The 24,814-nt window shown below is 48.1% G+C and overlaps 3 protein-coding genes across 5 annotated transcripts in view; 1 reads left to right on the plus strand and 2 right to left on the minus strand.

Annotated features, from left to right (window-relative positions):
• Positions 1–1,874, plus strand: part of LOC113967189 (rho GTPase-activating protein 7-like) — a 44,751-nt gene extending 42,877 nt beyond the window's left edge. For both annotated transcript variants that reach the window (XM_027682587.1, XM_027682586.1), the window contains exons 10-11: positions 690–804; positions 1,239–1,874. In XM_027682587.1, coding sequence (XP_027538388.1) covers positions 690–804; positions 1,239–1,256 — 133 coding nt within the window. In that variant the 3' untranslated portion in view covers positions 1,257–1,874. The remainder of the gene's footprint in view (positions 1–689; positions 805–1,238) is intronic.
• A 1,647-nt stretch (positions 1,875–3,521) lies between these two features.
• RARS (arginyl-tRNA synthetase) lies at positions 3,522–20,224 on the minus strand. 2 transcript variants are annotated; one of them, XM_027682683.1, is made up of 16 exons: positions 20,144–20,224; positions 18,565–18,664; positions 14,683–14,817; positions 13,968–14,156; positions 10,509–10,620; positions 9,394–9,494; positions 8,810–8,931; positions 8,378–8,498; positions 7,943–8,072; positions 7,653–7,757; positions 6,577–6,755; positions 6,130–6,239; positions 5,353–5,458; positions 4,600–4,772; positions 3,771–4,018; positions 3,522–3,673 (listed from the first exon to the last, which is right to left on the minus strand). In XM_027682683.1, the coding sequence occupies exons 4-16, from the start codon at positions 14,118–14,120 to the stop codon at positions 3,564–3,566; spliced, it is 1,770 nt and encodes a 589-aa protein (XP_027538484.1). In that variant the 5' UTR covers positions 14,121–14,156; positions 14,683–14,817; positions 18,565–18,664; positions 20,144–20,224; the 3' UTR covers positions 3,522–3,563. The 2 variants fall into 2 exon arrangements, with proteins under 2 accessions (XP_027538484.1, XP_027538483.1); XM_027682682.1 differs by lacking the exon at positions 18,565–18,664 and having other exon boundaries at positions 20,144–20,208.
• Positions 20,225–21,216: 992 nt separating this feature from the next.
• The window catches only part of WWC1 (WW and C2 domain containing 1), a 66,993-nt gene continuing 63,395 nt past the window's right edge, over positions 21,217–24,814 (minus strand). Inside the window, exons 20-23 of the mRNA XM_027682605.1 lie at positions 24,337–24,429; positions 23,252–23,482; positions 22,457–22,578; positions 21,217–21,956 (exon numbers count right to left, since the gene is read on the minus strand). Of these exons, the coding sequence (XP_027538406.1) occupies positions 21,890–21,956; positions 22,457–22,578; positions 23,252–23,482; positions 24,337–24,429 (513 nt within the window). The 3' untranslated portion in view covers positions 21,217–21,889. The remainder of the gene's footprint in view (positions 21,957–22,456; positions 22,579–23,251; positions 23,483–24,336; positions 24,430–24,814) is intronic.

Below are 24,814 nucleotides of genomic sequence, written 5' to 3' on the forward strand. Positions count from 1 at the left end.
TGATTTACATCAACATTACTCTGGAAATGCTAGGACCAAAAATAGAAGTGGAGTTTTCTCTTTGTTGTCAGTGTTTAGAGGCCAGGATGCTTTGAAGCTTTAGCTCTGCTATAGCTGTGCATTAATGCCTTGGTGCAGGGCTCCAACTTCAAAGGGGATGAGCTGACAGGTCTGACTCTGAGGAGCAGCACTGAGGATTATTATCTTCCACCCGATTTTCAAGCCATTTGGCAGGAATGCACGTAGCTAAAAGTTTCAGAAGCCATGATTAATGATGTCATATCATGAATATGAATTAAAAGAAGGGACTGCTTCTGAAACGTGCTTGGTGTGGTTTGGGCCAAAGGATTTAAAAGGTTCTACATGGGCTTTGCAGGTATCAAAGGAGCTTGATATATGAAGTCTACACACAAATCAGTTTGGGGTCATTGCTGTCCTTGGCCAGGTGTGTGATGATGTGCTTGGGGAATAAAATCCTTCACTTGCCTTTCTTGGGCGTCCATTTTTACTGGTCAGTGGTACCCTGGACACTTCTGGGGTGTGCTGGGAGGGAGCTCTGTCTGTGCACCTCTCTGCAGGAACGTGACACCAGTACATGGCACACAGGGGCCGTTCAGGGCAGTGTGTTCTGTGTGTGGTTCCCAGCACCTCGCTCACTCAGCCTTCCTTTCACCTTCCCCTCCCCACAGATCCAGTCAGAGGAAGTGCAGCTTAGGGAAGCCAGACCAGAGGGAGCTGAGTGAGAACCTGGCAGCAACACAGGGCTTGGCCCACATGATCATGGAGTGCAACAGGCTCTTCCAGGTACGTCACTGACCGTGCAAAGCAGAAGCCCTGGGGTGGGTGGGCTGCTCGGGGCAGCAAATGTGCCATTGCCCCTGAGAGGTCCCTGCCAGCCCAGCTGCTGCTCTGAGCCTATGACATGTGTGAGTCCTGCTGGTGCCACCAAAGAGAAAATCAGTGTAATTGCAGGTTTACTGCAACTATTTGTAAGGGCTCCTCCATTCCCCCATCCATCTCCCAAAACAATGAGGGTTTGACTCCTTGGGCTTGGGGCCAGCTCAGAGAGCACCTGTGGGGCAGAGGTTGCCGTGTGCCCTGGCAGAGAGGCCCTGGCCATCCCTTCTTGGAGAGTGGGTTGAAGTTGAGGTTTTGCTGCTGGGGCCTGGCCAGAGCAACAGCCATACCTGTGCCTGGCCACGGACCCCAGTAATCTGAACCTGGACCCTGTCCCACAGACTGACTTCCCAGCTTGACCACGGCCTCTGTGCCCACCATTATGGACTTGCCTGGTGATCGCTGGACTGTGGCTGACCCTGGTTGCTGTCCCTGGACCTGATCCTGACCTCCCTTGCCAACTCACCTTCCTGGCTCTACCTCGGACCTCATCACCGTGGATGTGTCTGATGATCTGGATTTTTGGCTGACCCTGGCTGGCCTGGTGCAGGCACTGTGGGACTGGGCAGCTGCCCTGCCAGCCCTGTTATCCCACCTGACACCTGGTCCCTTTCCCTCAGGGGTGCCATCGGCCCTTGGTGCACCCTGACAGTCAGCTCGGACCTTCTTGTGCTCTGCTCCAGCACCTTGTCTGGGCAGGGGCCACTGTCCCCTGGCTCCCCTGAACTGTCTGACACATGGCCCTGCCCCAGGGCTCCTCCAGCACTGACTCCCACAACCAGTCCCTGTCTTCTGAGTGACACTCTTCCCCAGAGTAGGGGGTGTTCTGCATGGCATCAGTCTCCAACCTGGACAGGACTCCTCAGTGACCCCGTCTACCCCCAGCCCAACCACAGGTCCCCATTTCCTCAGAAGTGGCCTGAATCCCTCTACCCATCCCCAAGGGCACCGCTGGGGTGCCCTGACACCTGCTGGCTGTCCTGTACCCCATGGTCAGCATGGGACTGGCTCTGTCCCTGGCTGCACAGCCCCCTGGAACAGCCCCATGGGGCCTCTGAGCTACCCTTGGACACACGGACATCCCACACACCCTGCTACAACCAGGGCGCTTCTCCAGCAGCATTGCTGACTCCAGCCCTGGGCTGTGAGGGTGCCCCTCACCCAGGGTGCTGGGGTCCTGCTGCTGCCAGGGGAAGCATTTGGAGAAGCTTGGAGAAGGCTGTCCCCCTTCTGCTGGGCAGAGCAGCCTCTGCTGTGCCCCTGGAATACACACTCCCATTGCTCCGGACCCAGCCCTGGACTCTGGGCACTGTGGCCATTGCTGGACTGTGGCTGACGCTGCTCCCACCACTGAACCTGACCCTGCCTGGCCTGATCCCTGTGAGCAGGACCTGTCACCACTGCCATCCCCAGGCCTGCCCAGCACCTCCCACAGGTTGGGCAGGGTGGGGTCCTGGCACTGCCCAGCCCTGGGAGGAGGGAGTGCATGGCCCTGGCAGGGCTGTAGGTGCAGGTGAGTGCACAGAGGGGGTCAGGGAGCACAGCACATGGTCTGGGCAGCTGGTGAGGCCCCCAGAACGTGTGGCTGTCACCAGCAGGGTGGGTTTGAGGGCACTGTGGTTTTGTTTGGTTGGTTTCGTTTTGGTTTTTTGTTTATTTTTTTTTAGTTTTGTGTTTGATGTCTGGGGGCCAGCCAGCGGGAAAGTGTGTTTGCACAGGGCTGCACTTGCTGAATTCCCAGCTGGTGCCCACCACATGAGGTGCTGGGCACTGACCAGCTGTGATAGCCCACCCCTCCCCCAGCTGTCTACACGGGGAAGAACCTGGGACATCAGATAAATAGACTCAGATCTCTTGTATCTACATAGATCTATACATATATATGTAGATATATACACACACACACATGCATATGTCAGTGAGCACCTCTATCAATGCAGCAAAGCTGCATTTCTGTGCTGCTTTAGGAGTTTGAAGGTCTTTTTAGGAGGCCCACAGCACAGCCTCCAACAAATCCCAAGGCAAAGGCAGGAGCTGTGGCTCCTAGCAATTCCCCAAGATCAGCACGCACCCTGCAAAGAGGTTTGCCAGCTCCATAGGGATTCAAAACATTGCTCCTAAGGGGAAAGGCATTCCCTTGTGTTTTCCTCTGAGGGAGTGTAGTTAACTGATCTGCTCCTCCCTTGGGCTTCCTGCTCCTCCAGGCGAAACTGCTCTCTGCCTGCCTGCAGCACCAAGATGACACCAAGGGCTGGGTGACCTGCTCATACCTGGCAAACAAGGTAAAGAGGATGGAGGGTCACCACAGTAAGGTTGCCTCTGGGAGCGAGGGTGGCTGGAGGGTTTCCTGGAGGTACCCTTGGGTGTTTGGACTTCATGGGCTTTGGATCCTGCACCGGGAATTGCTCTGAGCTGTGCCCACAGCCTTCGTCTGCCTCTGTACCTGTGACTGCTGAAGCCACATTCCTTCTCCTTTTCCTTCCTCCCTCCCTGCATCCTTTCTTTCCTTCTTCCCTTACTTCCTCCTTGCTTTTCATTCCTCTCTTCCTTTCTCTTCTAAGGGGGTGCTGCTTCCCTAGAGCACCTTCCCTTACCACAACCCCATCCCAACAGACACAGACAACTCCAGTTATTTAGTCCCTTTATTGTCATTCCACAGGGCACAGCTACATCCTCTGGACAGGCTTGATCCCCAGGATGTCGAATCCCTTGGCCATGATGGCAGCAGTGGCTTCGCACAGGAGCAGCCTCCACATGTTCACCTTCACGATCTGGCCTGGAAAACACCCACAGAGGAGCTGGAGCAGCTGCTCAGAACAACCAATGGGACCTTCCCCTCTGCCCACAGCCTGGCCCTGGACTGGCACACTCACCACTCTGCCTGTCCTTCTCCACGCAGTAGCAGTTGTCGTAGAACTCGGTGAAGGTGGTGGCCAGCTCATACAGGTAGTCACAGAGCGTGTGCAACAACAGGTCCTCCAGGATCTTCTGGAGGATCTCAGGGAACCTCAGGATGCACTTGCCCAGTTTCCACTCCTTCTCATGGTCGAGGATTAGCACCTCCTCCTTGGCTGCCTTCCGCAGCATCTGCTCATCAATGTTGGCCAGGCGAGCGATAGCCCTGGAACGATCCAGAACATGGGATGCTTGGTGGGGCTCCCACTGCTCAGCCTGCCTGGGGCCAGCCTGGTCAAGGCCTGTCCCAGGACTGATGTCCAGTCCTGGGTGACCAGTCCAAAGAGGTCCATCAGCCCTGGGGACACACGGGGAGGTCCTGCCCTTGGGGTGATCCAGGAGGGCACTGCACAAGAACAGGGAGGGATGGGCTCTGGGCACCCACATCAGCAAGGATACATGATCCTGCCAAGCAAACCAGGGCTCAGGGTGCCAGAAAAACTGTGGGGTATGGCAACACCTGAGCTGAGCAGCTGCTGGAGCACAGGTGTACCCTTTTCCAACCATCTAAATCCTCTGACTACCAGAAACTCCTGCAGCTCCCTCCCCAGGGATGTGTGTCACACAGAGGAGCCATTTCAGGTGGCAGAGCACACACCATTTGCAGTGACAAATAAAATCTTGCCTGTGGAGCACACCAGTGTAGCTGCCTTCTCTAACCAACCTTCAACAGCACTGATGTGACCATCACCCCTCTGCCCACACGTGCAGAGCATCAGCACCAACTCCCACTGCTCCCTCACCCACCTGATCCGTGTGAAGGCATACAGCAGATAGGCAGCTGTGTTCCCTCGGTCATCCAGCATCTTGTCGAAGGAGAACACGTAATCATTTAGTCTGTTGTGGGACAGATCTGCGTATTTAATGCATCCAAAAGCCACTGATGTCTGGGCAGCTTTCAGCTCTTCTGCTGTGAGGACCTGGTGCAAATTCGAAGCAGATCACAGTCAAGAGGAAGGACACTACGCTGCCCTCATGAACCACAACATGCAGCCCTGGCAACCCAGCAGGGCTCAAGAGGAAAGCCCAGGCTGCAAGGGGATTTTACTCATGTGGTACTCAGTTCACACACACCACTTCAGGGCACCAGGCAACCCCACATTCACATCTCACTTCTCTTGCAATCAACTGCACTGCAGCCCTGCCCAGCCTAAGGCTGATTCCCTCTTCTGACAGCCCACAAGACCTCTGAGCCCCACAGTGTCCCACCTGTCAGGTGTGATGTTCATACCGTACTCCTGCTTCTTACGAACTGCATGTACCCATAACAAACACCTGGTCCTCCAACCCTTACGGAGCATTTTGGACAGTCCAAACGTTATATTCTCCCATCACCTCCTGCATCCTGGGGGAGTCAGAGCTGTTGCCATCACACCAGGGAGACCTGACAGTACCTGCAGGGCCAGCTCTCCTGCCTGGCCCAGCTCTCTGCTCCCACCCCCAGGAAGCTCTGCAGTACTCAGCAGTTTCCAGGAAAGACAAACAATCTGTCACAAGTACCTTGTCCCGTTCCTTGTCTTTCAGCTTGTCCATAGCTCGTTTCAGCCCTTCTTCCAGCAGGTCTATGAGACGCACTGTATCCCCTGAACGAGTCTTGAACTTCTTCCTGAAAACACACAGACAAAATGACCACCTGCATAAGAGGCAGAACACTTCCACCCTCTGCCTAGGGCACCCCAGGCAGATCCAGGACATGCACCAGAGCTTCTCGCAGGGATTTCCACTGCTCACACCTTATGGCTTAGTAAAAAAGCACATGGCAGATCTCTTTGTATTGAAGAAATTGCCATCACACAGACAGCTACAAAACTGAGAGAACATCCACGGGGTGCTGACCAGGAAGGCTCCCACAGTCAGAACTGTCCCAGTTCCAGACATCAGGCAGGATACAATACCAGTGCCAGCCTTTTCCCAACTTATGTTTCACCTACCATGAAGAAGATAGAAAGTAATGGAAATTGTGACCTTTACCACTGCCATCTCCCAGCATTCACATCAGCTTCCACCAGCCAATCCCAGTGCCCCTCCCCAAATGCCAGGCAGCAGAAGCCAGGCCCAAGAGGGAATGTGACCACAGCACCAGTGACTATGTGGATCAAGGACAATGACAGGCAACAAAATGACAGTTATGGAAAACAGCATGGGATGAGGTGCTTTCTTCTGGGTTTTTTTTTGGCATGTCACATACTTGTCAACAAACAAGAGCAAGTCTCCTGCATTCACTCAAACATCCTCTCCAAGGCAAATACAGAGGAAAAACTGCACCCAAGCACTTACTTATCTTCTCCCAGCACCACTCCAAACGCAGCATGGGCCACTCTGGTCACTTTGGGGTCATACCAGCCAATCATCTGTCCAGCTGCAAACACTGTTTGTAAATGCACAGACTGCAAGGAATAAACACCAAAAACTGGTTCTCAGCCCACTCCTCCAGGTGCAGTTTTCTTCCCTGCTTTATCTCATTCTCAACAACGCTCTCACGAGACTTAAAATTTTTCAAGCTCCACAGAGAAATTTCCCATTAGAAAGTTCAACCTTTTGAAGAGTTTTCCTGGCTTACAGAAGCAGCAACTGGCAAATCCCCATCACTGCTCAGGTGAGGGTTAGATATATCAACAACACTAAAGACCCTGTAGTGTTCTACCTGCGTTACTGCTGCATCCAGCACTTAACACACTTTGTGATGAGCTGCACCAGCAGTGAGAGCAGAGCTGGGGAACTCACCTGTCCACTGTCCACAACGTAGATAAGGATGTCACCCTTCTCTTCACACAGCCTGTGTTTAAGAGCAGCCAAGTCTGATGTGTCATATGTGTAACCTCCGTCTGATTTCATGATTGTCAGCGGCACAGGGAAACCCGGGACAAACACGATCTTCCGCCCATCATCAACCTGGACAAACCCTGCAAGAGCAAAGGAAAACATTCTGTCTTGTATCACAGTAGGGAGGTTTGTGGGCCAGCAGAAACACTTCCCTGATGCTACCAGCACGAAAAGGCGACACACTCACATGATCAAATAATTAATGGCTCAAAATACAAAAAAACCTACATGGAACTCCCTTGTCAACCAAGTCACGTTCCGTACAGCACTTCCAGAACTACGCACAAGGAAGCAGATCTGGACAGAGGTGGCCTTACCAGAAGGGATCTAATTTAAAAACTCCCTACACTGGCATCCAGATCCCCCTGTACAGCCACAAACCCAGCATCACGAGGTATGACATTAAAGGCAACAGAAAGTTGCAATGAGGACTTAGCACGAAGTCTTTCAGAGGTAAGACTAGTCAGAACACTTCAGACAGTGAGACTCAAGAACTGCTGAATCCAGACAGGAACACATAAAACCAGAGACTTTTTATGCTGCATTTGGCTTCTTGCCAATTTCAAAGTCAACATGATCCAAAAATCCCACTGTCTTCACAGAGATTTCTCAAAGTTCCCACACAGTCACAACACTAAGACCAGGAAGTCTGTCCTGTATTGCTCCCTGACTGTTTATTCAGAATACAATAAATTCCAGTAGTACCTCATGCTATTGCCTACAAATATCACAGACAAACTGATTTTGATGTAAGATTCAAGCTTTCTGGAATGAAACATATAACAATTAATTCTGCTAATGCAGAAAGAAGGAAAAGCCACAAAAGTTCCACATTTAGGAAATGTGGCTGAGAGAAAAAGCAAAGGTGGGGAACATGCAACTTGAAAAGCATCAGCCCTAAGCCTCGCTGAGTAGGAGTGAGGTTACCACACATCCTCACAGCTGCAGAAATTCTGACCTGAGACCAAAAGCCTCACCTTTATCTTCAAATTCTTTGACGATGTCTTTCATCATCTCGTGGTAGAACGATTCCCCTCTCTCTATGAGTGTGATGTCCAAACAGTTGTAGATTTTCTGGAATTCTTGAGGAGGGAAACAGAACAAAATACTTCCATTAAAGGCACACAGTGGTAACCACTGGTTTTTAGCTTTTGTAGCAGTGTGGCAGTGATTTTCAAAAAAAAACAGGAGCCTGGGCTCAGACATAAAGGTGAGGAAAGCCCCACTGTTCTACTGCTGAGACATGTTTCTGGACCTGGCAAAGCACCTTTGCGTGACACGTCACAGATGAGCTGCCAGGCTTTGATGAAGTCAGGGTTTTTGCTCTGCAGCAGCACCACACATTGGTAGGCACGTTTCTTAAACTCCTCCTCTGTGTCAAACCTCCGCTTGGATTCCTGCAGTGAAACACACGTGGAAAAGCATTGCCTTCTCCCCTGAAACCAGCTGCCATTCATAACAGCCCCTCCAAGCACACTCATCTCACAAGACACAGAGGCTGCAAGCTTACAAAGCCCTCTGATCATGCCCCATACAGACAACTCAGTACCAGATACCACAATTCATTACCCCGTGGGAGGCTACTGCAATAATCTATTAACAGTGATTCTTTTGTTTCTCAAAAATACTCTGCAATCTGTAAAGTTCTTCCATCTGCTTTTGAGATGTTGACATAAATATCATACTTATTTGCTACAAATACCTTGTAAAAAGCTTGGAGGTCCCCAATGGGAGGAGAAACAGTTAAGTAATCCGGAAATTTGTCTTGGAGGTGAGCAATGAGCATTCCAAACTGGGTGCCCCAATCTCCTAAATGGTTTAACCTTGAAGCAATTGAAGAGCACAATAATGATTTTTTAAACATATGTTCTAAGATACACACATTTAAAAAACATACATTCCAAAAGAAGGAACACATAACACCAGTCAAGCTCCCCCAGTTTCACTGCAATGAAGCTGCTGCCCCCCCTTGATTTCTTACCCTGCTACACTTGCTCAGCTTAGTGTCTTTCTACACATTATGGGTTATTTCCCATGTGCTTATAAATAAAGACCAACACAGGCCAAAGCACAGAGACAGGTACTGCCAAACTCAGCCAAACCAAACCTACCATATCCAAAAATCAACTCTCACCTCAGAACGTCATAACCTGCGAACTCGAACAGTCGGCACATGCTCTCCCCGATGATGGTGGACCTCAGGTGGCCAACGTGCATCTCCTTGGCAATGTTAGGGGATGAAAAATCCACCACCACCTTGGACACAAAGGAACACATGAATAAAAGGCAGTGGCCATTTCCACACCTCTTGTGTTTAATCTGGGTGTTGTTGAGGGGGAGCGGGGGGAACAGGGCTCACCTCTGCCGGCCCCTCACACCCTGTGCCAGCAGCAGACACAGCAGAGAGGGCCCAGAGGGGACATCAGAGCAGGCTTCCAGCCTGGGGCTTTGCTGCAGCCCAGCTCAGGGTCAGGGATCACTCCCAGATGGACCTGGGCACAACACCTGCCCCAGGGAGCCCCGTCCCTCACCCCCCAGAGACCACACCACGTACACACAGCCTACCCATGAGCCCCATGCCACATCCCACTTACTCTGCTCTAACAACCTGCTGACATGGACATCTGCTCAGCACAGCATTTCAGGGGTGAGTTTCAAAGCTACCTGCAGTCCAGCATGTTTCACCTATAGCAGGTACCTGTGTGCTCACTGCTGTACCTTTTTCCTTTTGCCAATGGCTGGTGGTTGAACTCCATTTATCAATAAACTGCTCAGCTGCTTCGACACAAAATCCTTTCTCAAGTGGACGTTGATAAAACCTTTAGAGGACAAAACGAACAATGAGTGCTGGGGCTGCAGAAATGCCTCAAACTACTTTTTGTTTCCTTTGCCCTTGGATTTCTGTTTCCTCAAGCACAAAAGCACGTGAAGTCAGCTTGACAGAACAAAACACTTCTCAGCCACGGGACAACAAAGCTGTCACTGGAAGACAATTTCTGTTCCCACATTAGAAGAGTCTGATTCACACCACTACAGCCTTTACTGCAGGAGTCATATGCTCAAGCTACACCACTGACATAACTCCTTTTCATGCACTGTCTCTCAAAGGTGAATTTATAAAAATAATTTTTTACAAGGAAATAAATAATTTGGTTTCCAGAATGCAAAACCAGATCCTGCTCTGTCTCCTTTTTTTAAAAATTAATATTCTAAACCATACAGTTTCACATGCTTGTGGGATGACACCATTTTACTTCTCCTGCTTCACAGAGCCAATCAACAAGTTTATGCCCAAGCACTAGAAGGGCTGTGCCATGGGATTTTTGTGTTTATGCTGAAGCCCTAAGGAATATAAGCCCTTCTTTCTTCTTGGGTCACAGGGATAAAACAGATGCAGCAATGAAAAACCTCCATGCAACTCCAGCCTCTAAGTGCTGAGAGGTCAAGGTGTCCTCACCATGCAAGGAACAGCAAGAAGAGCATATCAATTTTTGCTGTGATTTCATGACAGTGGCCTGATACCCATCACCAGTATTTGAAGGGGAAAAGCTGGTCCTTTAAGCATCAGTGAAAAAATTGCTAATTAAGGGGGTCAGGATCATACTTGGCAGTTCTAATACAGAGGTAGATTTCTACTGCTGCACAAGTGTGAGGGCTACAGAGCTCACCAAGACAGAAGCAGCTAATTCACCCTGCAGTTTTAAATTCAAACTGCACTTTTAAATCACAAAACGCAGTTGAGTTGAACTCAGCTCAGCTTCCCTGATCACCATCCAGTATAAAAATGCCCTTTCTGCTTTAAAACCTACTGTATAAAATGAAACTAATCTCACCAGGACCAGCAATTTCGACCTTCTCAATGCACTCATTGGCAGGAATGTTTTTTGCTATTTTGTCAGCGATTTCTCGTGGGATAACCTTCTGTTCCTTGGTTTTGAGCAGTATCTGAAACACAACAAAAAGATCAAGTAAAATTCAATCCTCCAAAACATTCTACTGAGTGGAACAGAAACACAGATACTGCAGCAGTGAAAGATCCTCATGGCCCTTTAGCTTCATAACGCAGAGACACACACAGAGAAAAACATCTCTAGTGAATTTTACAGATCAGATCAGTTCTCCACAGCAGAAGCCTGACCGGATCCAACAGGTTCACTCCCTTCTCAGAGCAGTCTCCACATCAGAAGAAAATCTCCCAGGTTACTTTTCAAAACATGTTAAGTGGTTTGGCAAATTTGTATTTTTTTAAGCTAGCAAAAGAGACAAACACTTTAAAAATCAGCATATCTGGCACAGTCCTTCACACTGCTGCACAATCCTGTTGACCAGTCTCACGGGTGTCCTCAGCTCTGCCAGCATTCATATGTGAAGTTCTGAACTGTGCCTCCAGCAGACTCTGAGTGTGGTTTCAGAGCAAGTCTGCTGATTTATGACTAAAAGCAACCAAAGCAAACTGCCTTCAGTCCTGCCTTAGTCTTAAGCTTAATAAATAAATAAGGGAATAAATAAATAAGGGAATAAATAAATAAAACCCAACAACCCAAGCAATCAAAGATAATTCTAACACTACCCTTTTTCCTAAGAGAGCATCAGAAAAACTACTGGGAAAGTAGCTCGCTCCTTTTCCCTGGAGCCATGAGTGGCCCACTGTGAGGAACTCAAAATTTACATACAATGACTGCTTTAGAACAGTTTGGGTTGGAGGGACCTTCAAAGATCATTTAGTCCAACTCCCAAATTTCCCTGTCCATTCCCAAAGCATCTTCTCACATAGCTTTTTGCAAATCTTACAAAAATACCCTTTAGGAGGATTCTGTGAGCTAGTTCAACCCACCCCTTGCAAAACACTACATTCACACTGTATAAAATTACCACAACTATTTGTTTCTGAGCAGGTGAGTTTCTGTTATTACTGTGATGTGTTTGAAAACTCACTCCCATCAAGGCCACAAAGATCAAGTACCTCTTTGTCAACTCAGAATTTGCTTGTATTTGCTAACTTGCAGTCTGCTGCAAAATGTATTTCTACTAAAGTTTTCAGCTTCCTGTTTAACCTATCATACAGCTGATCATAACAGGATCCTTATAGAATGGTAAAGGCTTAGAATGGGCAAGAAAAGCAAACCTCCTTTATGCCTTTAATGCTACTCAAAGTGTAAACTACAGGAAAAATAAATGCAAAACCAGATTATGGGCATGTTCTACCAGATAACAGGCGTGTTATCTGAACCATTCCAGAATTGGTTACCATACTCCATTGACTCTAAGGAGCAGAGGGAGGTCCTGGCTGAAACCCCAGGCGTTAATATGCTGATGAGCTCCCAGGAAAACAACAGGCATTTGTGAGGGCCCTTTCCACATCAGTGCCTTGCAGGGAGAGGCTGCTGCCTGGCACGTCCCAGTGCTGCCCCAGTCAGGGCACTTCCCGCTCCTCTGGCAGTCCCAGTGATCCTGGCTCTGCACAGGGGACACCCTGGGGAGACTTGCCCCACAGCCAAGCCCCTAAAAGTTAGGCTGACAGGAAGTACATAACCTGCTGCTGTCATGCCCTGGCTCCGCTGTGCTGACACGCTGTCAGACTGCTGCCTGGGTGAGCACTGCCAAGCTCCAGCCCACTATGCAGGGAACAAACTACACAGCCAAGCCCAGCACTAGGAACCCTTATTCACCAGCACAGCTGACAACCTGGAACTCGAAACCCTGGCTTGGAGGGGCCCGTTCAGACACCAAGTTATGTGAACAACGTCGGCGCTGGGAAGCCGGGACCGCTCGAGAATCCCAACCGCGACTTAATTGGGGTAACGCAGCGGTCAGAAAAGTGGCAACGCTCTGAATCCCGTGTCAGTGCAGTCACCCAGGGGGCTCAGCCCTGTCACAATATGCTAATGAGACCAGGGGAAGGCACACGTATTTGTGAGGGCTGTTTCCGCCCTGGCACTCCCGGCCAGGCGCCTGCTGGCTGGCACGTATGGCCAGTCACGCTCAGTGTGCCCGGACAACGGGGACGGCAGCTGCCCATGGAGACCTGGGGGAGCACAATTCCACGCATGGCAGTGCAAGCTCCATGTCAAAACTGCCAGTCTAGCGCATTCATAAAGGTGAATTGACAGCTGAACATGTGAAAAAAAGAAAAAAGTTGTCTGTTGAGATTGCCAGATAAAAGATCTGCAGTTACAAAGCGCCTATTTAGTCGCTCAAAGGCACCAATGTGTTCAAAGTTTGGGTGCTTGCTTTCTCCCACACCTCCTGGTTTTACTTCAGCACAGTCACAGCCAACTGCTGAAGTATCTCTTATTCTATTTGGGTCCTCTTTGGTCAAATATCTTCCACAAAGTAGCAATACCATAATTTCCTAAGTAACTGCTGATACCACCCAGGCTAAAAAAAACCCCACTCCTTCCTTTGCACACACTAAACAGGGGTTTTGTAAAGTGGAATCATCCTTACAGTTGCCTGAAAACCTCCAACATCAGAACATTGTAACAAAACCCCCATGTTTCCTGCCTTTTGCTAATTTAAAATAAAATAGCAGATTTTACTTTAAAATAAAATAAAATCTACAGATATAGGGATGCCCACATAGCCTCCACTTAGCAAATGCTTGAATAACAACAGCCAACGAGACAGGAATGAGAGCACAAAACGTGTGTGGAATAGTGCACTTCAAAAGGTTGGAAAGAGCATTTGTCACAGAACTGAAAATTTAGGAGCACAACAACAATCAGCACCCACAAAACATTCACAACAGGAGGTGTGAGCAGCGAGGGGAACCCGCAGTCCCAGGGATGAGGCACCTGTTTGTCACCTGTGCTCTGAGAAGGGGGTATGTGCACATAACTGTGCAAATGTGTGTGGGGACATCATCCTTTCCTGGCACCAGGGAAGAGCATGCAGAGTTATGCAGGTGTTTCTCAATATTTTGTAACTCTACAAAATTGTGATTTATTGTTTTGCTGGTTTTAGTTCCAAACATACAGCTCACTAATTGGTAGATAATTGCACATCATTAGTAAATCAATGCAGCACTTGAATCGTGATTGGATTTAGATCCCATGAACTGAGCATTTTTTTGTGTTACACTTTAACTCTCTCATACCAGTCATCTAAACTTTAAAGGTCAACTCTGTAAAGGCCAATGCTTCCCCCAAAATGCCATTATACACTCACTCAGTTCTCAGCCCAGACACCTACAACAAGTCCAGGATTGCAACTTTCACTGTGCTGTCTGTCACTTAGCTTCCAACAGACAACATCCCCATTTTTCCTTCTTTGTTAAGATTGTTTACATTTACCTGTGATATGGCCATGGCACTGTTACACTGGTAATCCCCAAATTTGGGCTGCTGACTTGGTGTCACCACCAGTGGAGGGTTTTCTAACTCTGGGTAGGCAGCCTGAATAGCAGCTCCAAAGATCTCCTGAAGACAGCTGTTGATATTAATCATGCTTTTTACTGTTTTACTTCTTTCCTCCTGAAGGCTCTGAAAAAAAAACCACCAAAAAACCAACAAGATCCAGAAGGTTAAATTCACAACATCTGAGGAACTGTTACATCCCACTTTTCATCTTGGCTGCCGGGCAAAGCACAGTTGACAGATCTGGCTGACACCTCTAGGCACAGGAGCAACACGTACAACATAAAAATTAGGTGATTCTCCTGTTGAACCTCCCAGCACAAACCTTTCCCTGAATGCAGGGCTGCATTACTTCTCACACCTTTGTCAGTGATCCTGGGACACACCTTAGCTTGGCCACTCACTGCATGACTGGCCAAAATGTGACAGTGTGGGCTTGCTGACCTACTGACACTTTTCATAGGCAGGTTTCTGTTTAAGGAACCAAAAAATATCTGATGTGTCCCCAGTTAAGGTGTCAGAATGCAGAGTGAGCTCACTGTCACACATCACTAGCTGTAACAAACTGACATCACTTATTTAGCTTGCCTTAATGAGAACAAAAAAACCCCCACATGCTGTTGCAAGAATTCTTTGTTCTTTATTCCCTTACCTTTTGAAGGAAATTTAACCGATACTTGAGCTTTGCGTTTTCGTCTCGCAGCCCTTCCAAACTGGGGGAGACTCCCAAGCACCCAAAGTTCTTCAGACGCTCAATTTCTGCAGTCAACAACTTGATCTCGTTTTCCTGGAAAGCAAATTTAATTGTCACTCAGCAATTCCTGAAGTGGGGGCAGGAGGTGATGAGCTACAAGATCTATTTTGCCTCTCATAAAGGCAACAGCAACGACATGGAAGTTGAATAATTCCAAACAATTACTGTGTAAAGGTTGTTTCTATTTGTATCAAAACCAGGGATTCTGAAATGTTCTTAAAAAAAGGCAGTCAGAAGGCAATCTCACTAATATCAGGACAAAAGTGTAAGAAAGACAAAAGGTCATGCTAATAAAGGATCACCCCAAAATAACCACTTCCTTCAGCTTTTTTAATCTAATAAAGATGTCAAATGACGTGACTCAAAATTCCCTAAAGCCTCCTTCAGCCAGTTTCACCATCTCACAGTTTTTCTTCCAGAGGAGGAAACCACAATCACTCACAACCCCTGCAAGTTCAAACCCCTGGAGGCAGGAATGCCAGGAAGTACAGCCTGCTGCTCCACAGGGGCATTTCTGCAGTGTGCACTCACTTCCATCCAGACACAAAACCTTTCCTTCCCTGCCTTCAGTGTGGCTTCTCCCTTAAAACTGACACAAGGCATTCAGGAGCAATCAGGAATTTCAGGTGGACCTCTGTGATCCAAATAAACAAACTTCCTTGTGTCCCTCCAGACTTCACAGCCTGCACTCATGGTTGCAAGCTACTGCAAGGAGCAGGAATTTTCCTCACCCCACTTCCTAAAGAAACCAAATAGCTGAAATTTCACCCCTGTTGTCCATCTCTTGTAACAGGCTCTGGGCCCTGAGCCACAAACCTGGCTCACACAGCAGCCTGGAGGCTCCTGGAGATTTAAGGGACTCAGTGCTTCTAAGGAGAGGCAGCAAGCACTGCTCACCCTGGCTCCCAGCCCCTCAGCTCCCTCATCCAGGCTCTTCTCTGCCAGAACTTCCACAGCAGGATGCAGCTCAGGCTATTATTGTAGTCAAACAGGCCACCAAACCTTATCAAAAAGGCCTCATTTACTTTGTTGCTCTTGAAACAAACGGAATATTTAATTAGGAGAAAAACTGGGCCATTGAATCTTCTGGTCCTGTATGTCCACCTGAACAACAGCTCCCAGAAATGCTGCTGTAACTAACTGCAGATGCTCAAAAACCTAAGCTGAGGTAAAACAATCTTAAGATTGGCCTATTTGTGGGCCAAGCTGAAAATCAGTACTTTTGAGGTCACTCTTCAGTTGTGCTTCAGTTTATGGCACACTTCTTTTACAGCCTCAAGGTCTCCTCTGCTACAGGAGAACAGGATGCTGCTTCTTGCAGTTCAGATGTGAAAAAATAGGACTCTGAGGAAAAAAGACCCCAAAACTTTATAAAATCCTCCAGTTTGGCTTTTAGATGACCAAAATCATTGAACAGCTGTACCTTAACTCACTTCAAATAGTCCATTTCAGCTCTAGCAAGCCAAAGTATGTGCCCCAACTGTTTTTCTCTCATGTACATACACCAATCTCCCCCTATACAACCAACAGCAAATAGATTGGTTTATTTTCTTCCTGGCCTGAACCTGGTAGCATTTCATATAACTTATACACCCCTTTGAAAAATCTTCTGAACTTCAAGTTTAAAATAGCACAAGAGAGAATTCATTGTGTTTTCATAGCTGAGTTTCTGTGACCATTATTGCTACAAACTGACTTAAAAGAACATTAGAGCAGTGAAATGCATATCTCATTCCCCTCAACCCTAGAATGTGCTTTAGAGAAAAGCACAAAGGTAGCTTCTACTCTTAACACATTGAGGTGGTTTGAAGCTGGCTCCCTGCCAAGTCTCCAAACCTCACCACAAGAGCTCCCTCTCCCCCCTCAAACCAAGGGAAAAGAAAAAAAACCCCAAGAGAACCTAAACGAGAGAGAGGCAGCTAAAGCAATATATATAAATATATTTACACTTATATTACATTTATATACAATTGAAATATATGTACAATTTCAAAAGGAAAAGGGAAAGGGAAGGGGGAAGGAAAAAAAAAGGAACAAAACCAAAATAAAATATACATGATCAATAGCCCAAGATCTAGCAACTAAAAGAATCAGCAAAAGAATATCTTGCTACTCTCCTTGGGACAACAGAAAGTCACGCTGGAATGACCGTCGGCAACCTCCGTCTCCCAAGGTCGGCAAGGCCTCACCAGGCCTCATTCCCCAACACGAGACACCCAACAGCAGGAAACCCCCACCTCCAAAGCCACCGGAAGGGAAGAGGGGCAAAGGCCTCTCCTCCTTTCTTCCTCTAACCTGGCTTATGTAAAAATCGTAGGGAATACCGGGTAAATCTGGGCACTTCCTTGTTTACAAACTGCTCACCAAGGAAGGCCCAGACTAAACTACCACACACATTATCTATAAATTCTGTGTCCACACAGTACTGTCTTTTCTCTAGCAAAGTCACCAGCTTCAGGACAGGCCACCAAGACCCCAAGGAGAGTTCTGCATCGAGGGCAAACCTTGTCCAGATCCAGAACATCACATTCTGCTTTTGAAACTAAAATCACTGCATATCCAAGACAAGCAGCAGCTCACACATACTCCTCCTGCATTAAAAGATTCCTCCTAAGCCGTAACCACCAAGATGTTTCAGTACCAGCTTCTCAGAACAGGAATTTGATTTGGATTTTACTCCATCATCACAAACACCTCTGGCCACCCAAGGGAAGACCTGCAGGAGGTAAGACGACCAGTATCCTACTGCAGCTTCTTTCCAAACTGTTAGTCTACGAGGAAGGATGAGGAAAGAGATTTATCCACGTGCACAGTCAGAACCCAAAACTAGGATTCTCAGGAATCACCAACCCCTAGGGCAGACACCTGGCCCAAACAGCTTTTCCCACCCAGACACAGGGTGACAATTAGTATCCTAATTTGGCCAGGAGGTAAAAACCTCTAAAACAATGTCACAGCTCAGCAAGTCTCATCTAGTTCTTTCCCATGACTGCACCAAAGCAGCAGAGACACCTGGAGGCATTCGGGCTGGCCCCATTTCAGGTTTGACCAAGCCCATTTGTCATCCCAGACTATCACATTTGCCTATCACATGTAGTGCTCCTCTTCTTCAGAAAGTTTCAGTAGCAGTCCTTATGTTACTTGAGTGAGAATCGAGAGCAGAAGGTTTCACCATGGTGGCCCAGCTGCCTACCCAGTGTTGCTGCTGCCATTTCAGGCCCCCTTTTTGTGCTCATCAACAGCTAGTACAGATGATGAAGTAAAGTTTTCATTCAAAACAAGCCAGCAGAAAAGCCTGAACTCAGCAATGCTTACACTGGATTCCAGAATCGATGGGGTTGGGATCCCAATAAATGATGATCCTCATGAGTCCCTTCCAACTTGAGATATGCTATGATTCTGCAACCCCCACAGAATCCATAACCATGTTACTGAGCTCACCTGGAACAAAGTCTTTAGATATTCACATCATAAATGCCCCCTATCCCTGCATCTCGTGATAAAGGCTAATTCTCTAGGAAACCATCTGTGAACACTAGATGTTATGGAAGGGGTATTATAAATTCTACGTTCTTTCTGAAAAACAAACTACAGATAACCCTTGTAACTCCTCTCTCATGGTACTATCCAAGTGAGGAAGGGAGACAACACCAACACTCCTCTGATCTACAAGATGTGTGACTGAGAAAAGGAAGGAAAAAGCTGCTGTTCAGGTCATAAAGTGTCACCCCCTAGTTTATTCTACCTGCACTATCACAACTTGTCAGTAAAGGGTCATACCTGATGACCACCTCATGAGAAGCTGCAGGAATTACATGAGGCCATGCTGACATCTCCAAGGGCTCTTTGGTCAGCTGAGTACTAGAAATCTTCCCCTCACCTGTGAATACAAAAAAACTACAGCTTTTTCAATAGGACCAAAATCACCCTCACCTTTTCCCTTAGCACATAAGACCATCTTCCAAAGATCCCATTGAATTAACAAGAAACTTGCATAGGCTTCTGTCTCTGGGCTTTAATGTGACAGAACTTTTCTCCATCGTGTTTAAAAGAAAAAAAAAAGGGGGGGAGAAAATGGCCTGAGAGAGCAAGGGAAAGGGAGCAGAACATCTCTCTTCTTGCCTCCTGACCAGTTTTATCTCTATTCCCACTTTGCCAAGCCCTGCTCAGCTGGCTCAGTGCAATAACTCAGCACACACTTCTTGCTCCTGGTTGGGTAATTTTCCTGAAGAGCTAATGACTCCTGCAGGCTGGCTCACCACAGGCTCCAGGGCTGGCTGCAGCTGGCACAGGGAGCTGTGGAGAAAGGTGTCAGGTAGGCTGAGGCTCAGTAATTCCACAGGGCCTCCTTCAGCCTCCTGGAGTTAGAGCTGAACACTGTTCCCCTGCTTTCCTTCAGTGACTGGAATTTGTTTATGGACTAAAGACCAGACTGCAGTGTTGTCAAAGGGAGAACACCTTTACCAGAACATCCAAGATGTGCTTCCTCTCCCGGCAGCAACAAAGAAGAAAGGGAAAATCAGAGGCAAAGAGGAGTTGCAGAGATTCAATAGTCAGATTTATTATCTCAGTACTTTATGGCAGTGCTTGTCTTATGTTTGTAAGCAGAAAACACACTGGAAAGCCACTTAAGAACACACAAGTACGGCAGGCAAAAAGCCACAAGCCAAATGTCCAGAACCTCTCAGTCAGATGCTCCTGGGGCAACATATGAGAAGTCAACCTGTGGAGTCAAAGCTTTCCTGAAGCTGCCTCTGTCCTCGACTGTCAATACTGATCACTGACCGGGGCAGACCTGGCACTCTGATTTATCTCTTGTTATTGTCACTGAAAAGGGAGACGGTTGTCACCACCTTTTCCCAACCCTGAGCACCTCATGGCTGCCACAACCCAGCTGGAGAAGGCCAGGGCTGCCATGAACACACCCGCTCTCCATCCAACAGGTGCTCTGAGAGCGCACTCCTGGAGCTGCCCTGGGCTCCCTGGCCCCTCCTGGAGCGGGTGGTCGCGGCGCGGCCGGGGACAGAACCGGGAACCGCGACAGGGACACTCTGCACCGCTCCGACCGGCTCCCAGTGACTCCTGGGGAGACTTTTTGCAGAAGTTTATCACGAGCACAGAGCGTCAGGCCCGAGGCAGTGCTGTAACGCTGCTCTTTGCCTCGGCACCCAGGGGAGCGGCCGAGGAGGCGCCTCAGCCCTGCCCGCCCTCCCCTCACACACCGACCCGCGCCCCGGACGGTGCCGGGGAGCGCCACCGGGGCTCGCCCGCTCCCTGCGCCCCGCGGCTCTCCCATGCCGTGCCGTGCCAGGCTCTGCCGGGTTATCCCGGGCTGATCCCGGGCTGTCCCGCCCCGTACCTGCCGCGCCAGCCGGGCCGCGCTCTGCGCCACGCGCGCCTCCATCCTCGGGCGGCCGGAACCGGGAGCGGCGCCGCGGGAAGCGGAAAGGGGCGGGAGAGAGGCGGCAGCGCCCCCGGGCGGCGGGGAGGACCGCGCCCATCCATCGGGAATGCTGCCCGGGAAACTGCGCCCCTGCTTCCCGAGCCTGCTGTGCACAACCTGGGAGAGCTTGTGTCGGGAAGGGAGAAAGGAAGGAAAGGGGGAAGAGAAGGGCACCCCCAGTCTCTCATTCGGTGTCACCAACCAGCACTTTCACAGGTGAAACATCCCGTCCCCAGGGTGTGGGTACAAAATGGGCACAGGGAATGGACAGGTAGGGAGGAAAAACAGGTGAGAGGACTCAAGGGAATGGCTGGAGCTGTGTCAGGAGAGGTTTAGGTTGGATCTCAGGAAAAGGTTCTTCCCCCAGAGGCTGGTTGGGCACTGACCAGGCTCCCCAGGGCAGTGTCACAGCACCAAGGCTGCCAGAGCTCCAGGAGGGTTTGGACAATGCTCTCAGGGACAGGATGGGATTGTTGGGGTGTCCTGGGCAGGGCCTGAGGTTGGACTGATGATCCTTGTGGGTCCCTTCCAGCTCAGGATAGTCCATGATTCTATGAAATATGTCAGTTACAGCACTTCATGCGACACAGCAACAAAGTCTTCAGTGGATGGTGCTGGCGAACATTCCCTGTGAGAGCCACGAGCACGGCAAGAAGTTTGGTACAAAGGGGCTGGGACTGGGGTTGACAAAACATCCAGTGGCTCTTACCCAACTATGTGCAAAGTGATGTTCTGTAACAACCAGGGAGCAGTGAGTTACATCTCTAACACCTTTAGTAAAACCTGGGTTTAGAACAAAAAGAAAAATCCCAGGAGCAAGTTCCTCCAAGGTATATCCACCAGCTACCTCTCAAAAATGCCTGGTCTGAAGGACATACAGAGGAAGACACATGAAAAGCTATATGCTTCCAGATAGTGACAGAAAAAAATCTCAATTTAGGTGCCAGGGGATGAGAAGATTCACACAAGACAAAAAGCAAGAAGGCAGGTTTGTCCAGAAAGGTCACTTTATTGGAAAAACCTAAAATGGACTTTAAACCTGCAGCCCTCCTCCCACAGCAGTGGTTTCAACGGGCTCCCCACGTTACCTTAACAGACCCATTACAGACATGAGCTGCAGTACAAATGTTAAAAGTGCAAGTATTCTGAACTTCACACCTACTTTTATGACCTGGCAGGAAACACAAATGCTTCACAGCTCACAGAGAATTCGTTCACAGCACTTGGGAGTCCAAACTGGCTCCCTGCATTCCCCACGGGGTACAAAAGACATCACTGAGAGTCCGATGCAGAACATCATAGAAGGTAGGGGTGAGGTTCCTTCAAATTCATTTTATTGCAGTAAAACCTCTAAAAGGTAGAGCTGTACAAAAAGTCTAAACAGCATTATTTAAGAATAACAGCACCTTACGCTGCATTTGTTCTTATTTAAAATTCTATTTCCCAAAAATACATTCCTAAATATACAAACTATACAATCTTGTCACTTTAATGCTGGTTTCTGTGATGATATAACTTTAACCTAAAAATCTTTAAAACATCCACATACTGACAAAAGCTCTAATATACAAATGCCTTGGTACCTTCATAATACCACATAAATAACTTCAAAACCCAAACTGCATTTGTAGAATTGTCCGGAAAGCAAATACTTTATGGTGATCACACATCGTCCGCAGAGAGTGTGGGGATGTTTATCCTTGGCCGTGTGAAAAATGCCATTTTCTCTCTAAAAAAAAGATGATCAGTTGTTAATGCAACAGGAGTCTTGCCAGAAATGTCCATCATCCATAGGAGAGTTTATCCCACCAGCTATTCCCACAAGGAGCAGCAGTACATCCTCCCTTAACCTACACCTCCTAATTTACTTATCAGGCATGAGGCTGCAGTTAAACTCACAACACTGACCTTACCAAAAGCCATTTCAGAAAGGCTCAGGGTTCTTTCCCTTCTAGGTCTGTTACTTAGGGAAGCAAAGGGCTGCTTCTGTGCCAAAGAACCTGCTGCCAGGTGGGGAATGACGTGGAGTACTGCTGGTTGCTTTGATCATGTGCAGTGCTGCAACGAGTTTCCCTGACTCTCAGACCTTATACTTTGATATAAAAATACAGAAGTTCTTATTAACATTTAACTACTTCTGCAAAGATCAGACTTCCTCATCAGCATCTTTGTTATCCACAGAAAAATCATGGCAGCAGTCCATTTTTCCTCCCCTTTACCTGTAATTACCTGAATGACTGTACTTCCAGAGGCTCCTTCCGACTCTGCCCTCGCAGCCTGTGGACATCCTTGGCAGCAGCTCTCATCATTTTATCAGCCTTTAGCTCACATTTGTGTTCTGTTTTTTGCACCTAAATGAATAATAAAAATAAACAACACATAAATGTTTTTGTTTCCAGGAGGAATTATTTTATCCTAACTAATCTCCAAGTACAGCAGTATTTCAGCTGGAGGTCTGAGGGGTTTGAAAACTGTTGACTCTGAAAAGCATGAGCCACAGGAGCTAAACTGAAGCTTGGCAACTAACCAATGTAATGGAGAGAGCTTTTTCTAAGGTCTTCTTCCAGCCTTTGGTAAGAATTATGGGTGCTATCAGCACTCTCTTGGTATCTTCTTGGTATACCTTTTAAGCCAAAAGATCAGCTCACATAAGAACAAGGCACCCCACGTTCCTGCTGTGCCCCAAAAGCACCTTGCACCAACTCCCTCCTACCCGTGGTGCCATCACAGCTCAGTCTCTGCCTGGTGTCAGCAGAGGTGCCCAGCCAAGCCCAGAAGCTGGGAAGGAGCCCTGTACACGAGGGAGGGTGTGATGTAGAGTGAGGTAAGTGCTAACCACCACACACTGCACCCACTGCAGGCTGGGAGGCTGCCCTGGCAGAACAGATGGCTTTGGTGACTCCTCCTATGGGCACCTGTGCTAGGGGTGCTGAGGCTTCCTTTAGTGATGGTCCAAAGTCCCCTATTCCAAAATCCCATTTTCCCCAACAAGCTAAATGAAACCCAAAGGCAGGCATTACTCACTCGTTTCTCCACCAGCCTCAGCAGCAGCCGAAACCTCTCATCGTCCTTCACCCACTGTGGCAACTCTTTCTCACCCTGACTCTGAGCTTGTTCCAGCTGTTCCTTCAGCTCCCTCAGCACCGAGATCTCCTGAACCAGCTGGTCGTGCCAGGTTTTTGAGGCTTGCAGGTCCAGCTCCAGGTCTAGGGAGGTGCGGATCAGACGCTCTGTACCGAAGGACTTGACTGAAGGCTGGAAAAGAAGGGGTGTATGAACACAGGGAGGAGAAGTGTCCCAACCCTGCCCCCCAGGAAGTGCCAAATACATCACAAGACCCATTTTTCCAACCATCTCTACTGATTCTGCTTTCCAGCCCGTCTCAAGACAGAAAACACAAACTCAAAGTCTTACAGATAAGTGTTTTGATTTCTGTGTTTCCACTAAAGTTTCTTCCTTGGCAGCTTCTCCAAACCAAACAAATCCAGCTTGCACACCTTGCTCCTAAGTTTAATGTCTCATCTTCAGATGAATCCACAATGCTGCAGAAAAACCTGTGATTGCTTTTTCCAGTGATGTGTTGCCTTCTGCTGGTTTCAAACACAAGCTGTCCCAAGAAAACCATCTCCTTAGGAGCTCAGTATCAGTATCCTGGGGGAATTTTAGTGACTGCCATCACAATGGGCACAGGGATTTATTGTGTGCCACGGAGTCACTACAACAGGGTCACCTGAGCATCTGAGACATCATTCTCCTCACCCTCTTCCCCAGCTCCTCATGTTTATTGTAAATACTTAAGAATCTCAAAACAATAAACACAGCAAAACTGTTTGTGCTACTCCTTGTGCTTTGACAAGATGGAAAATACCAGGAACCATCTTCCTAAATTCATTGTTCTAAATTAATTCCAACTTAAACGTTGCTGTCACATTCTGTTATATCAAAGAATCCTTGAGAGCCTTGAGAGACTTCTCACACACAAAGAAAAGGTTGTGAATGAAAGCATGTGGCAATTGATTTATGTTTGCAAATTTTTCCTTTAAAACACTTTTCTGGTTCTTGCCAAGTGTCTGTGCCAGAGGAAAAAAAAAAAGTGGTGATGTTCTTACCCGTTTCACTCTGACACTTCGTCTCTCCATTGCATTTCGAACGAAGGGGGGCTTTTTGGATAGAGTTGAACTGTCACTATCACTGCGATTCAGCTGAAAAGGAACGTGAAAACCACATATTTTTCATGAAAGAAATACAAGCAGTGCATACCCACGTTATCAGTGAGACCAGAGGGTTCTGTAAGTGGCTGTAAGCAGAGCTATGAAGTTTTGTGAAAGGCTACAGGAGACACCCCAGTCTGAGTGCACAACATGCACTTGGCACAGCCAGATCCTGCCACAAGCCTTGAACTCTGTCCCTTTTTGGGAATAGTGTCTCTATTTCTGCACAGTCTAAGTTAAGGTATGATATGGGACTCTACTCCACTACTGCTCTTCTTCTGTGCAAGTAACTAGCCTGGGCAAAACAGCCTAGAAAAATAAGCTCCAAGTAATAATAATAATAATAATAATAATAATAATAATAATAATAATAATA

Source organism: Neopelma chrysocephalum, unplaced genomic scaffold (genome assembly GCF_003984885.1).
Source record: "Neopelma chrysocephalum unplaced genomic scaffold, ASM398488v2 Primary Assembly neopelma1_63, whole genome shotgun sequence".
NCBI classification, from domain to species: Eukaryota; Metazoa; Chordata; class Aves; order Passeriformes; family Pipridae; genus Neopelma; species Neopelma chrysocephalum.